Source organism: Ambystoma mexicanum, chromosome 5p (assembly GCF_040938575.1).
Source record: "Ambystoma mexicanum isolate Mex_15411 chromosome 5p, UKY_AmexF1_1, whole genome shotgun sequence".
In the NCBI taxonomy this organism is placed as follows: Eukaryota; Metazoa; Chordata; class Amphibia; order Caudata; family Ambystomatidae; genus Ambystoma; species Ambystoma mexicanum.
In genome coordinates this window covers 130,281,697-130,295,365 of record NC_090930.1, presented here as the reverse complement: position 1 = coordinate 130,295,365, position 13,669 = coordinate 130,281,697, and the positions used below count along the sequence as shown (strand labels likewise).

At 44.9% G+C, this 13,669-nt stretch overlaps 1 protein-coding gene across 1 annotated transcript in view; it reads left to right on the top strand.

The window, feature by feature from the left end:
* Positions 1-13,669, top strand: part of LOC138480782 (relaxin receptor 1-like) — a 583,697-nt gene that overhangs the window by 220,882 nt on the left and 349,146 nt on the right. The window contains exon 8 of the mRNA XM_069612524.1: positions 8,312-8,377. Coding sequence (XP_069468625.1) covers positions 8,312-8,377 — 66 coding nt within the window. The remainder of the gene's footprint in view (positions 1-8,311; positions 8,378-13,669) is intronic.

Sequence of the window (13,669 nt, the reverse complement as noted above, 5' to 3'; positions counted from 1 at the left end):
GTTATTAGAACATTAATCTTCATGAGCAGTGATTCAGAGCAGGCAATACCCTGGGTTTCAGGTTTAGTAATTTTCAAATTGCTCTGGAATGATAGCCACGCTGCTGCCAATGCAGTCAATATGTGATTTCCTGGAATCCTATAATTGGATGGTAGTAAATCATTAGTCATAGCTGTGTTAAAGTCCGAAATCCAAGTTTCTGTGAAACAGAAATGATCAATATTAGGAACCAAAATAATATCATAAATCATCAGATTGTTGTTTAGCGCGGAATGTGCAATACTCCAAAAAACTTTAGCCAAATTGACGATGGTGATGTCTCAATGATCATGACATTCATTTTGACCAACTAAGATATTTAAAGCAAAAGTACAGAGACAGTGGAATATGGTGATGTAACTTCTCCTCTTTAATGTTCTAATCACATCTTCACACAAAACATAGTCTGATGAGACACTATATACAGTCTGAGAAATGCTGGCAGCTGAATCTCTGGGTGATCCCTCCCCCTGGGCGGGAACCTGGGTGAGGGTCTGCACCATTGTGCTGCTAGGGTGTGTTGTGCCTTATTGGTTAGTGTGACCTGGGTCACGTGGGCTTAAAGGAGACTCATCTTAGGGTCTATTGCCATTTCAGATTTGTCTTTCCCCTCTCTGACCCTGCTTGGTGTTTGCACTGCCTGTGGTAAGCATGGAAACCCTTGTTACCTGTACAATTCCTCCTGAGCTGGGAAATTGAAACATTGTATCTCATTGTTCTCTGTTCATAAAAAAGACTTTGTGATGAACATTGTTGAACTGTCATCTGTATCAAATCGTTCAATACCTTTGCTGAGTGTCTTGGAAAGGATTTCCCTTAAAGAGAATGCATTTATGTCTATGCTGGGGGGTTTGGGTCTGGCTGTTTGATTGATTGATTGATTGATATTTTATTTCTATCGCGCTCATACACCAGTGTTTCAGAGCGCGAGCTGTGTAAACTGTCCTAGGGGGTTTCTAACAGACCTATGATTATGGGGATGGACGTTTCCACTGTCTGTGTCCCTTGTCTTCGAGCATGGACTCACTGAGGGTGATCTTGCAATCCCCCATTAGCCTTCTACAAGCCCAAAATCTTCTTGCTTATAGTAGCACCCAGCTCATTCAACCACCCTCTTGACAGTCCTTAAAGTTAAGCAGTGGACTTCGTGACACAGCCCCTGTGGTTTTGGTGTAAACAAACGTGAACCATGGGCTATACCAGCAGAGCCCTGACTCCCCCCAAACAGCACTACTCCAAAATGCAAAAGAGGCCCTTGGTATCTAATGGGAGTGACCACCTCTATACCTTCTGCCACACCTTCATGGTTATGTCGGACCATAAACTGCTCCGACCAATATTGCAATGATCCAAACAAAAGCCCATGCTTCAATTGCAAGTGTATTACTTCTTCCTAGGATTGGTGTCTGGTTTGTTCATTTGCCTGATTTTCTATTCAAGTGCACATGAGAAACCGCAGTCATTGAGGGTTGAGAGGCAGATTGAATGGAAGAATATGTAGGGTTGGCCACGGAAATCATTGAGGATAACGATAAATGAAAATAACTCCCAATTATCCTAAAAGTAGCTGCTACAGGGCAGTGGAAGAGCATGCTACATGACAATGCTCATCGTACAAGATGCCAAGCCAAAGAGAGGCAAGCAATCCCCATGAACATCATGAAAGAACTGTTAAGGAGATTCATCCTACTACGCCATGAAAGCCACCAGTGTGTCAGACTTAGAAAAAGGGCGTGTATCCCAATAATCATGGCGAAAGTGGAGGTGACCATCGCCACTTGCATAATGTACAAGCACCAGGTGCCAGTAATCCACCACCTCTGTACGCTCCCAAGACAGAGTCACCTATCTTGGGATGAAGTGAGGTCAGTCCAGTGGTCAATAACAGCTCATTGTGATAAATGGAAGTAGAGTTTGCACTCTTTACATCCTTTGAGATAAATATATCCAATGTCTAAAAGATAATTGCAGCCGTTGGAATCCCCAGTGGGATGAAGATTGACAACAGCTTGCCATTTTAAGGCATCAAGTCAACACATTCAGACCACCCCTTATTGGTCCCGATGAAATGGGGACACAAAGCATGACATATTGCTTCTTGGTAAACTACCAGACCAATCCACACATCTCTGTTGAATACTCCCTGGTTGAGTTGCTTACCGGATGGCCTACCAACACTACTATGTCCTTCCAGCCAATTTTTGTCACTCAAAGCGTTAAATACAAGTCAAGCATCAGGTCAGCAACACTTGATTGAGTGCCAAGAGTAAAGTGAGAGAGAGTCATTCATGGAAATTGGACCACAGTGCTGATCAAAAACAGGCAAGTAGGAGGGAAGGCGAGCATATGGATTTTGGCTACTACCCTCATAATAACACAAAGACAGGTTGCAAAGGTAACAGCAAGCTGTCCAGGCAGTTGCATCACCCAGAATGATGTACAATTCAAGGGGCTCACGGTTACACTATAGGATGAACCAAGGGCTGAGCCAACCCTACACCATAAAAACATCACAGAAGATGAACTAGAGTTCAGAGTCTGTTGATATGATAGGTTATTTATATCGTGCTGAATACCCAGAGGTTTCTAAGCGTGGACCCGGGGATCAAACCTGTGTTGCTCCGTGTCATCTTGCTTCCAAGGCAAGCACGGTGCCCCTAAGCTATCCTCCCAAGACCTGAGCTATGACCCCGTCCCTAGCCAAAACTCCACCACCACCCCGTAGAGATAATAGAGATCCTTCCCTTAAGCCCCCCGACCCCATGATCAACCGAGTGATAACCTTTGCATAGTTCAAGACCTTCCTTAATAACTCATAGCTAATGGTTTAAGCTGCTCATGCTACGCCTTCAGGGGATGGCACAAACAGCCCACAACTGCTAACTAATTCGTCTCCATAATATTTTGCAAAAGATGGTGTTTACTGTGATGGAGTCAAATGCTGGAAATGAGGATAAGAGTGTGAGGTGAGCATGGGGGAGTGGGCACCACCACTTGGTTTGTTGTGTCAGTCCAGAAGGAGGTACTGTGAAAATGTCAATGTCCCCACTCCATCCTCAGCCTAATGTGCAGCCCTTATATAACTTTCAGGGGGTACTCAAGGCTAACTGGAAAACATAGGTGCAGTGAGGAATATGCCAAAAGAGAGAAGGAGGAACCTCTGGCTCATGAAATGAAACTAAGAAAAATATCTGTGGTCCCAGTGGGCTCTGTGGTCCGCACTTAAACCTACTTGTGGGGTTCCAGGAATGGGCACATGACATTAAGAATACTGACTTAGAGGGACGTAAAAGGATTCAAGAGCTTTAGAGCAGAAGGCAGCCAATGAAGCTTGCAAAGACTGGCAGTAATTACAAATGGGAGATGCTGATCTTGTAAACTTGCCTAGCCGAGCAGTGGGATGGCCCGCGTGTCAATGTTTCTCAGCTGCAACATTGTAATATGCAGGGACCTAAACAAATCAAGATACACACGAACTCTGCATGCACAGCTGCTTCTACTCAGACATATGGCCTGGTGGGCAGCTTTAAAAAGGGCTATGAGACAAAAAGGGTCTGGGAGTTTTAGGTATGGAATTTTAGGGGGTGAGGAAAGAAGAGAGTGAAAGAGAAAGATTCAGTTTTAAATCATGTTCAGGCATACAGATCTCAATCTTAGCAAGGAAATCACATAAATGAAACATATCTTTTTCTGATGAAATTCTTAGATATAGTTGTGTCTCATGATTTATTTATTTTTTATTTATTTGCATTTGTATACCGCGCATCGGCCCTAGGGCATCGTGGCGCTTTTAAGGATACTTGCTTAGACAAAGAGCATAGTTTATAGGGTTACAAGAGCATACAGCAGTTTAGACATACATTTCAGTTACGGATTGGGCAATTAACATGGAGGAATTCACAGGTCAGGTAAGGTATGTCTGAAGTGTCTAAGGTGGCTGGCCTAGTGGAATAGTTGAGTTTTCAGAAACTTGCGGAAGGCTGAGCGTGAGGTCTTTTTCCTGAGTGTTGGTGGTAGCGCATTCCAATTTTTTGGTGCTAAGACTGCAAAGCTGGAGGCGCCAGTTTTGGCTCTTTTAAAGGTTGGGATGGCGAGCAGGTTGCAGTGTTGGGTGAGTGTAGGTCTTTCTGAAGTGGCGCGGTGAATGGTTTCTGAGAGGTACAGAGGTGCTGTGTTTGCTAGGCAGGCGTGTGTAATGGAAAGGGCTTTGAATAGGATGCGCTCCCTGACTGGGAGCCAATGGGCGTCTTTCCGGGCTTGGGAGATGTGCTCCCTTTTTGGAATGCTGAGGGCTGCCCTGAGGGCGTTGTTTTGAGTGGTTTGGAGTTTCTTTAAGTTCTTAGCTGAGGTGCCTAAGAAGAGGACATTGCAGTAGTACAATCTAGCCCCTACTGTGGCTCTGGCTATTAACAGGCAGTTTTGAGGTGAGAGATAAGGTTTGACACATGCCTATACACTAGTGTTTCAAGTATTGGTTTATTTCAATATCATATTTTGCTATCAAGTTGCCAAAAGGCTCCATAGATAAATTAAAAAGCAGTGGTGAAAGAATTGATCTTGAGGAACACCAAATAATGTCCAAAAAGGATCTGAACGAGTCTGACTCATCACATCCAACATCTGCCTGGCATTCAGAAATGACCATAACCACTCAGGAACTTGACCTCTAATTCCCATCCGATGTGTTATGTTGGTATCGAATGCTGCAGGTAGGTCCAACGGAATTAGTAGACAAGATCTGCCAGCGATACACATAATCAAGAATATGCAGAGCTGTTTCTGTCCTAAACGCACTACGGAAACTAAACTGAAAACCTGCCAATAAACTTTGTTCGGATATCCATCTATTCAGTTGGTCCGAAACTATTATCTAGCTACATTTGCCCGAAAGGGGAATGGAAGATACGGGTCTATAATTGGCCAAATCCTCCACATCCTAGTAAGATTTTTTAGCAATGGTCAAATTACCAGTTTTTAAGGAGTCAGGGAAGCAGCCCACCTACGTGAAAAATTGACCAATTGCCTATAAAAAGGGAGAAAAATAGAATCATGTTCTTTTACCTTGACGGCTGGGCAGAGATCACCATTAATGAACGTAGCTTTAGTCCTCGCCATTAATGCATTAACTTTATCATCATCAGCAAGGATGAAAGTCCCAGCATATGCTGGTTTTACAGCCTAACTGATTTGGATCCAAAGGATTGGGGTAGTTCTTGCCAAATCGCTGATATTTTATCAGTGAAAAATCAAGAAAATGTGTAACATTTCTCATTTGAAGTGGGGAGTTTAGGTTAAAAAGGGTTCCTCGTTACCTTCAGCAGGGAAAATGAGGCTTTCAATTGACTGGCCACAGCCTCAATGGGAGAGTTATAATACAGCTGCTTTGTCTCTGAAATCATGGTTGCATAATCGCAGTGCGCCTGTTTTAAGGAGCTTAGGTTGTTGGCTGAAGGGGGGGTGGACGCCATTTACATTCAATACGACAAATGTTGCAGTACGGCGAGGAGGCACAAGCAAGGAGGAGAGGGAGCTCAGTGGATGATGAGAGATGAAAGCAAAAGAGAGAAGGAAGAGAAGACATAAGAAAGCAAAAATGTGGAGAAAAGCAGAAAAAACTTATCGAAGTGAAATTAGGAGAAGGAAGGCAGAAGAAAGAAGGGGAACAAATTGAGAAATGGTTCCCTGAGCCTCAAAATGAAGAATGGTTTTCATGTTTGCGGAGAGGCCCCATATTTAGGCTCTACCATGGCCAGAACGGGGACTTACACCCCAAAAAAGACTGAAGCCCATCCCCCATCCAGACGACCCAAGGCATCATGGGTGCCAGTGCCAAGTAACCTACATATTGCGTAGGAGCAACTCGACCTCCTGACAAGTCCAGAGACACCCCAGAAAGAGTCAATCTCACTCAAGAAAGATGTGTGGAACACTATACATCCCCAAAACTGTGACTATTTTCCACTAGAAAGGAAGACCTGATCTAGGGAGAGAGGTAAGAACTGGCCCTGGTCTTATAAAGAACCCGACAGAGCTGTATACACATCCATCAACCTAGCCATGTGCTCAGATTGCCCTAATCCCTTGCTGTTAATTATAAATAAAATCTGTGAACTCAATTTGGCTTTCATCTGCCTGTTGATCCTTTGCTTGTGACAGTATTGACATGTAGTATTGCCACAGGCGGCTGCTCCTGTTAGGGCCCTGGAGCTGTTCACGCATGCATATGAGCAGGAATATTGACATGAGTAGGCCAATGGTCTCTAATAAAGGGTGGTCCCCTGTGCTTGAGGATGGGAGATCACAATCGCTAATTGACATAATGTTATGCATTTGTTTTGTTATTCGCTGTGCCACCAGCCAGCTCTAGCCTATGCAGGGGTTCCCACTCACTAGCAGCAAGTAGCCGACACGCTCAACCCTCTGTAACTCATCCACCAGCCTTGTTCCTTGTCCTATGAGGGGATAGGGAGGTTTTGTTGCAGGAGATTTGGTCGAATGCAAATCCTTTGAGTTTCTTTGGCCTCAAATATATGGGGCGGTAAGGATAATTAAAGGCATGGTATAGTAAAACATTTTATTTAAAAAATAGATAGGCAACATAAAAAAAAACACTAGCATTCTCTTTTTTAAAACTTCCTATGCACAATTTTGAGCTATTCAAGCTCAAAATTTGCAAAAGCAAGCACATGGGTGCATCCATTTTGTGGAATGGATGCCCTCCTGTGCTGGCTTTTGCTTTTGCGGCACTAATGAAGGAAAAGCCAGCCAGCTGTAGTAAACAAAAGCTACCGCTGGGTGGCTTTCCCTTCATTAGTGCTGTACGCGGAGGACGGGGACCGGAGACCAGAGCAGGAAAGCTGCAGCTGAATCTCGGTAAGTGCTATTTATTTTAAAAAAAATAAAAATAAGCACTAGCTGTGGTTTTTTTTCTAAGTTTTCCGGGCTGGAGGAGCCCGGAAAACTTAGAAATAAAACCGCAGCTTTAAAAACGTTGTATTTATGTTTACGGTCGCTTTTGAAGCAACCGCAAACATAAATACGACGTTATTGTGCTGGAAAACGCTGTGGTTTTTCTTTCCAAGTTTCTCAGGCTCCTCCGGCTCGGAGCCGCAGCATCTGCTTTCCCTTTTGGGGCTCTCGGGCTCCCCAAATGGGAAAGCAGATTTAGGCAGAAACAACGCAGCATTTAGCATTTCCCATTTGGGGCTCTCGGGCTCCCCATGGGGAGCCCGAGAGCCCCAAATGGGAAATCAGCTGTAGGCAGAAACACTACGCGGCATGTAAACACAACCGCGTTGTGTTTCGCAAAGTGATAGCCACAGCAGGCAGAAACACAACGCGGTTGTGTTGGAAAACGCTGCGGTTTTTCTTTCCGAGTTTCTCAGGCTCCTCCGAGCCAGAGGAGCCTGAGAAACTTGGAAAGAAAAACTGCAGCGTTTTCCAACACAATAACGTTGTATTTATGTTTGCGGTCGCTTCAAAAGCGACCGCAAACATAAATACAACGTTTTTAAAGCTGCGGTTTTATTTCTAAGTTTTCCGGTCTCCTCCAGCCCGGAAAACTTAGAAAAAAAGACGCAGCTAGTGCTTATATTTTTTTAAAAATAAATAGCACTTACCGAGATTCAGCTGCAGCTTTCCTGCTCTGGTCTCCGGTCCCCGTCCTCCGCGTACAGCACTAATGAAGGGAAAGCCACCCAGCGGTAGCTTTTGTTTACTACAGCTGGCTGGCTTTTCCTTCATTAGTGCCGCAAAAGCAAAAGCCAGCGCAGGGGGGCATCCATTTCACAAAATGGATGCGCCCACGTGCTTGCTTTTGCGAATTTTGAGCTTGAATAGCTCAAAATGTTACATGGGAAGTTTAAAAAAATTAAATGCTAGTATTTTTTTTTATGTTGCCTATCTATTTTTTAAATAACATTTTTTACCAGACCATGCCTTTAAGGATGGGGTAAGAAGAGGCTGAAAGGGGTTCGCCCCCCTGCATATATTTGCGGCCAAGTGTCTTAAAAGAAAAAAATGTATTTGATGGATATGCATTCGGTCAAATTGCTGCGATGAAATCACTTATAACCTCCCTTGAGTCCATCTGCAATCGAGGAATGACAAAGAGAACTGATGAAGTGGAAAGAACCCGATGAGAATTACATTGGGCATTTGCGGCTTTTGGTGTGTCAATGTTCCTGAAAGCTGCACGACATCTATAGTGTTGAAATGGAAATTGACTGCTTTAAGAACCTGTATTCAATGTGGGTGATCTTTCTCACTGCAGGGACCTGGAGGGGAACCAGATGCGCATGATACGGAGTGCTGTGTTCCAGCAGTGCATCACTGTGCTGTGAGTACCAGGTCCAATTGTATTGGCATTGTTGGAAATTTGCCTAATTTTAAATAAGCAAGAAAATGAATTACATAGTTTAACTAACTATGTGTTTTGGGGAATGCATACATTTGCTCCCTTGTGGTTTGGATGCAGCACTACACAGTCCCCAAATGTACGTGTCCCTTGTTAGGAATTATAGGATTACTTACAAACCTTTCTACTGAATCCAGATGCTGTATTGATCTCTTGTGCGCACTCACTGAACTACAATGGGAAGATTACAGTTCTTGAAACTGGGCAATTGGTGTCTTATTGTGTCTTTTGGTTTCAGGCGATTTTTTTTATTTAAACAGTAATTACAAATGTCAGTTTGTGAAGAACTTGTGGGTCTAACAAGAATTCACAGCCTGTAAGAAGACCTGACGTCGAAACACGTGTCGGCTGTATTCGACATATCGAATTCTTCATAAATTGACATTTGTAATTGCGCGGTGTGGTTGTGTCACTTATTGCAGTTCATTATCTTGTGGGTACCCTGGGCTGGGGTTCCTCTTTGACGCAGTCATCTGCAGCAGCTACACAATTGGTATTAACTAAGTTGCACCTGATATGTATGTATTCGTTATTGCCTCGACAAGCGCTTATATTTCCAATCTCTTCTGCCCCGGTTGGTTCTGTTCACTTTTTATTTAAACAGTACAGTTTACTATTGATGTCCACCCCCAAGCTATATTTTGTTAAAAAACCCATATGGCACATTTTGTTTTATTTGTATTTTTTTATTAGTGTTATTTAAGTTTACAATGAAACGTTTTAACACATTATATAAAAAATGCAAAACATGAAATCACATTAAATAATCAATTATAACTGTTCATAATTCATCATATTAGATCACTTATGTATTCTTTCCTGAATATTTTTCTACAGATTAAAAGTATTATTTGATAATATTATAGAGCGACCTGAGGTCAAATAGGACCAAAATGCATCCCCTTCAATATTGCACACATCATAAACATAATTACCATAGATTTGAATATAATATGACCTCAATACCAAACATGCAGGTAAAAAATGACGAGTACTCTCCAATGATCCTTGACACAATCTTCAAACACTTCTATCTCTGGGGATACCAGTCCTTGCAACTGTTACCATGCATGATGGAAGACAGTAGAATCTCAATCTCATTATACAGCATCTCAGCATATGGAACATGTGGATCTAGCAGTTTTCATGTGTAGCGTGTCATACATAGGTGTAAAGCCTCCTCTGGGGGTTTTGCTTTCTACCAGCATGCAACCATTGCATCACTACAACATGTCCACAATGGCTGCCCCTGACATGGGCCTGGAGCCATTGTCTGCTTTGTAGCTGCCCACACAGTGATTGGCTGCCTCTTTCTACAGCAGCCAATGAGAGGCAGCGGCTGGCGGAAGCCGGCCCCTCCAGCAAAGGCACACAGCTAAGGCCCTGTCTGAGCCTGTCTGGGACAAGAGTGGCCCAGAGGTCCTCCACCTCTTGTCCCCCCTTCTCAAACTATGTATTGGCATCCACACTTACATACTGCTAAACAATTAACTTGGGCCCTTGGACCTCTATGCTCCCTGCAGATCTACTAGTGAGTGATGGCTGAACTTTCCTATTGCCTCTGCCACTAAACTTCTGAACCAATTAATGTGCCTATTTCCTCTGTCTTCCTTGCCTCATCTAACCTACTTCCTCTCTCACTGCATTTTTTGCCACTGCGTTTGAAATTCAAATGTAGGTGTGTGTGCTTTGACATCTCTGTGCCCTCTTGCATTGCATTAATGAAACTACGCTTGAAATTCGAATTTAGGTGTCTGTGCTTTGACATCTCTGTGCCCTCTTGCGTTGCATTTTTGCCACTGCACTTGAAATTCGATTTTAGGTGTGTGTGCTTTGACATCTCTGTGCCCTCTTGCATTGCATTTCAGCCACTGCATTTTAAATGAGTTTTTCCTTTTACGATTGCATTTGTGCCTCTTGTACCTACTAGGCCACCTGGTGAGTTTAGCTAGATCTGTGCTGTGCTGCCCCTCCTCTTCCATCCCTCAGCTAACCTCTGCCACCCTTATGGCTCTCACCATCTCAGCCATCTTTTCTAACTGCTACATTATCACCTATCCTCCCTCTTCCACGAAGTCTGGAAGGAAAAAGCACAAAAAATACATCCTGTCCACAAACCCTTACCTACACATCGCAGACATGTCTTTACTGATATCCTCTTCTCTTTCCCTTATCCAGAACTATTGCCTCCTCATCTCATCTCCGCTCTCCTCCCTTTCACATCCTCTCCCATTAATGTTGGCATCCAATGGAACCCCTCTGGCCGGCTAGTTATCATCACGCTACATCATTAATGTCTACCATACAGGCACTATCTTGGTTCTGGGTGCTCAACCCAACCTCCTCCTTTTCGACAGGTGCCCGACGTCCCTCATTAACTTCCTTGCTTCACCTGCCTCTCCCCCTACCACTCTCTCTGTTCCTCCCCCACTGACTGATTTTACACATCCCTGTACTCCACCTCAGAAAACCTTCAAAAGCGGAGAACTCCTTCACCTGGCTACTCTAACACCCACTCAGCCAACAAACACTCCACCAACATCTTCCTCCTTCTTGAAGAGATTGACCTCAACATTCTTGCTCTTACAGGGACATGGTTCAATGCCAGCTCAGTCACTGCTTTTGACTCCCTTCTCCCTGATGGCGTCAAGATCATCTCCAAGCAATGACCTCACTGTGCTGGCGGTGGGGTTGATTCCTTGAGTGGGTTCTTCTTCCATCATATCCACCCAGCTCTACCTCAGAAAGCTGGTTCTCTCCCCCTCCTCCTCTCTGACCATTGATACCATCTACAGGCCTCCTGGTGCTACCACCCTGTTCCTTTCTGAATGGGCTGACTTCTGTTCCTCCTTTCTCTCAACCACCTCTAACCTCTACTTCAAAGGTGATTTCAAAATTCAATTGCTCTCCCCTGTCACAGCATCCACTCTCTTCCTTGAACACTGCACATCACTATCCCTCTCCATTCTCCCCTCCAGCCCAAGCCACTCGGCTGGGCACTCTCTGGAAGCCCTCATCCATTCTGACCTCTTTCTCTCCCCTCCCTCTGGTCACTCCACGCTCCTGGACTCCTCGGACCTGGGTCCCCTCAGCCCTTTGACCGCCCCTCCAAAAGCCCTGCAAACCTTGTTCAAGAACATCCATCCTATCAAATGAGTGTCAGCTGCTGCCTTCACATCCACCTTCATCCCATCCTCTCCCTCTCCCCAGACTCTACCACTGTCTCTGTTCTCAGCAACCTCCATTTGGCCATTACCAACCCCCTAAATATTTTTGCCCTAGTCGTGAGAATCCACCTGAAAACCACCTCCAAACCAAACACCTGGTATGACTCTGAACTTGCAGCCCTGAAACGCAATTGCTGAGCTGTGACATGGAAGTTGGAAACCTCAGACTCACCCTCTGACAAACTGGCCTGTGACCTGCTCCAAAGGCAATACAGACTCCCCATCCATACCAAGAAAAGGGCCCACATCCAGGCACGGGTATCGGGTGCATCCAACAACACGGCTGAACACTTTCAAATCTGCAGGAAACTAGCCAAGCCATCCGCAGTCTTCTCGGCTCTTCCGTCCCAGGCCCTCTTCAACATACTGGCCACACACATCACCACTAAAACTCAGTACATCCTGAGCACCCTTGCTACCCTCCCTCCCAAACCCTCACTCCCTCCCTTGCCTCATATGGTCTAACCCCTACTTCTTCCTCTCTCTATGCCTTCTCTGTTACACCTGAAGAAGTCTCCAGAGTGGTCCGCTACGTGAAGGTCTCTTCCAAACAGGTTTCCCCTTGCTCCTCCAGAAGCATCAAGGACAACATTTGCTCTCTTGCCCCTGTACTTGCTGATCTCTGTAACTACTCTTTTGCCACTAGATCTTCCCCATCCATCTTCAAGCGCCCCCTTGCACGCCCCCTCCGAAAAAGACCTTCAGCAAACCCTACCTGTTCAGCCAACTACCACCCTATTTCTATCACCCCGTTCCTTGGGGAACTGCTGGAGAATCTGGTCTTTCCCCAACTTACCTCACACACTGAATTTGTTGGTGGTCTCCACTACCATCAATCTGTATTCTGAGCCTACAGGGCCACAGAAACTGCTCTTATGAACATCCGTGAAGAACTGCTTGCATCTCTGGACTCTAACTCTCCAGCTGTTCTCATCCTACTCGATGTCTCCTCTGCCTACGATACGGTTAACCATTCCATACTCATAAAACGGCTGCATGATACCCTTGGTATATTGGAGCGGGCACTGGACTCCTTCCTAACTGAATGTTCATCCCAAGTCATTTTGGGCACCTTCTCCTCATCTACTTCCTTCTTAACCTGTGGTGTCCCCCAGGGCTCAAACCTTTCCCTCTAGCTCTTCAACACTTACCTTTCTCAGCTAGCACTCCTCATGTCCTCCTTCTCTGCTAACTTCCAGTGCTATACAGATGACACACAACTTGTTTTCAAATTTCCTGCTGCCCCTCTTGCATCTTCCATCATTGCTGACTGCCAATCTGCCATCCAGTCCTGGTGTACTTCCAACAATCTATTTCTCAATGCCGGCAAGACTGAGATCATTCCCATTGGGACCCCTGCTTTCAATTTTTTCCCCTCACTCTGGCCATCCTTTATGGGCTCTCCCCCTGCTCCTTTCATCTGAAGTTAGAAACCTTGGAGTCATCTTCAACTCCTCTCTCTCCTTCCTCCCTCACACTCAGGACATTGCCAAGAAGTCCCACTTTCAACTCTTCATTTGCAAAGGAATTCTCCCTTTTATAACTTTCCTCAGAAACTCAATGTTACCTGAGTCCTGGTTCTCTCTAGGCTTGATGACTGCAATAGCCTTCTCCGGATTCTACCTTCTTCCACTTTACAACCCCTCCAGCTAATCCAGAACAGGGCAGGGACGCTTATCCTTGGCTTTAAGCACAAGGGCAGCATTTCTCCTAAAAAACTCTTCACTGGCTCCTGGATGCAGCACAGATTAAAATCAAATCCCTCTGCATCATCCATAAGGCTGTCTGGGGCCTGGGACCACACTATCTGCAGCTTTCTCTTACTAAGTACTGTCCATCTAGACCTGTGCAGTCCTCTGTCACCAACTCTGTATGTGCAAAGCATTTAGCTAAACAGAGGGCCGGAGGCTGATCACTTTCTTCATCGGGCTCCCTCTTACGGAACATCCTCCCCTCCCACTTCATCTTGAGCAGGATCTGCTCAAAT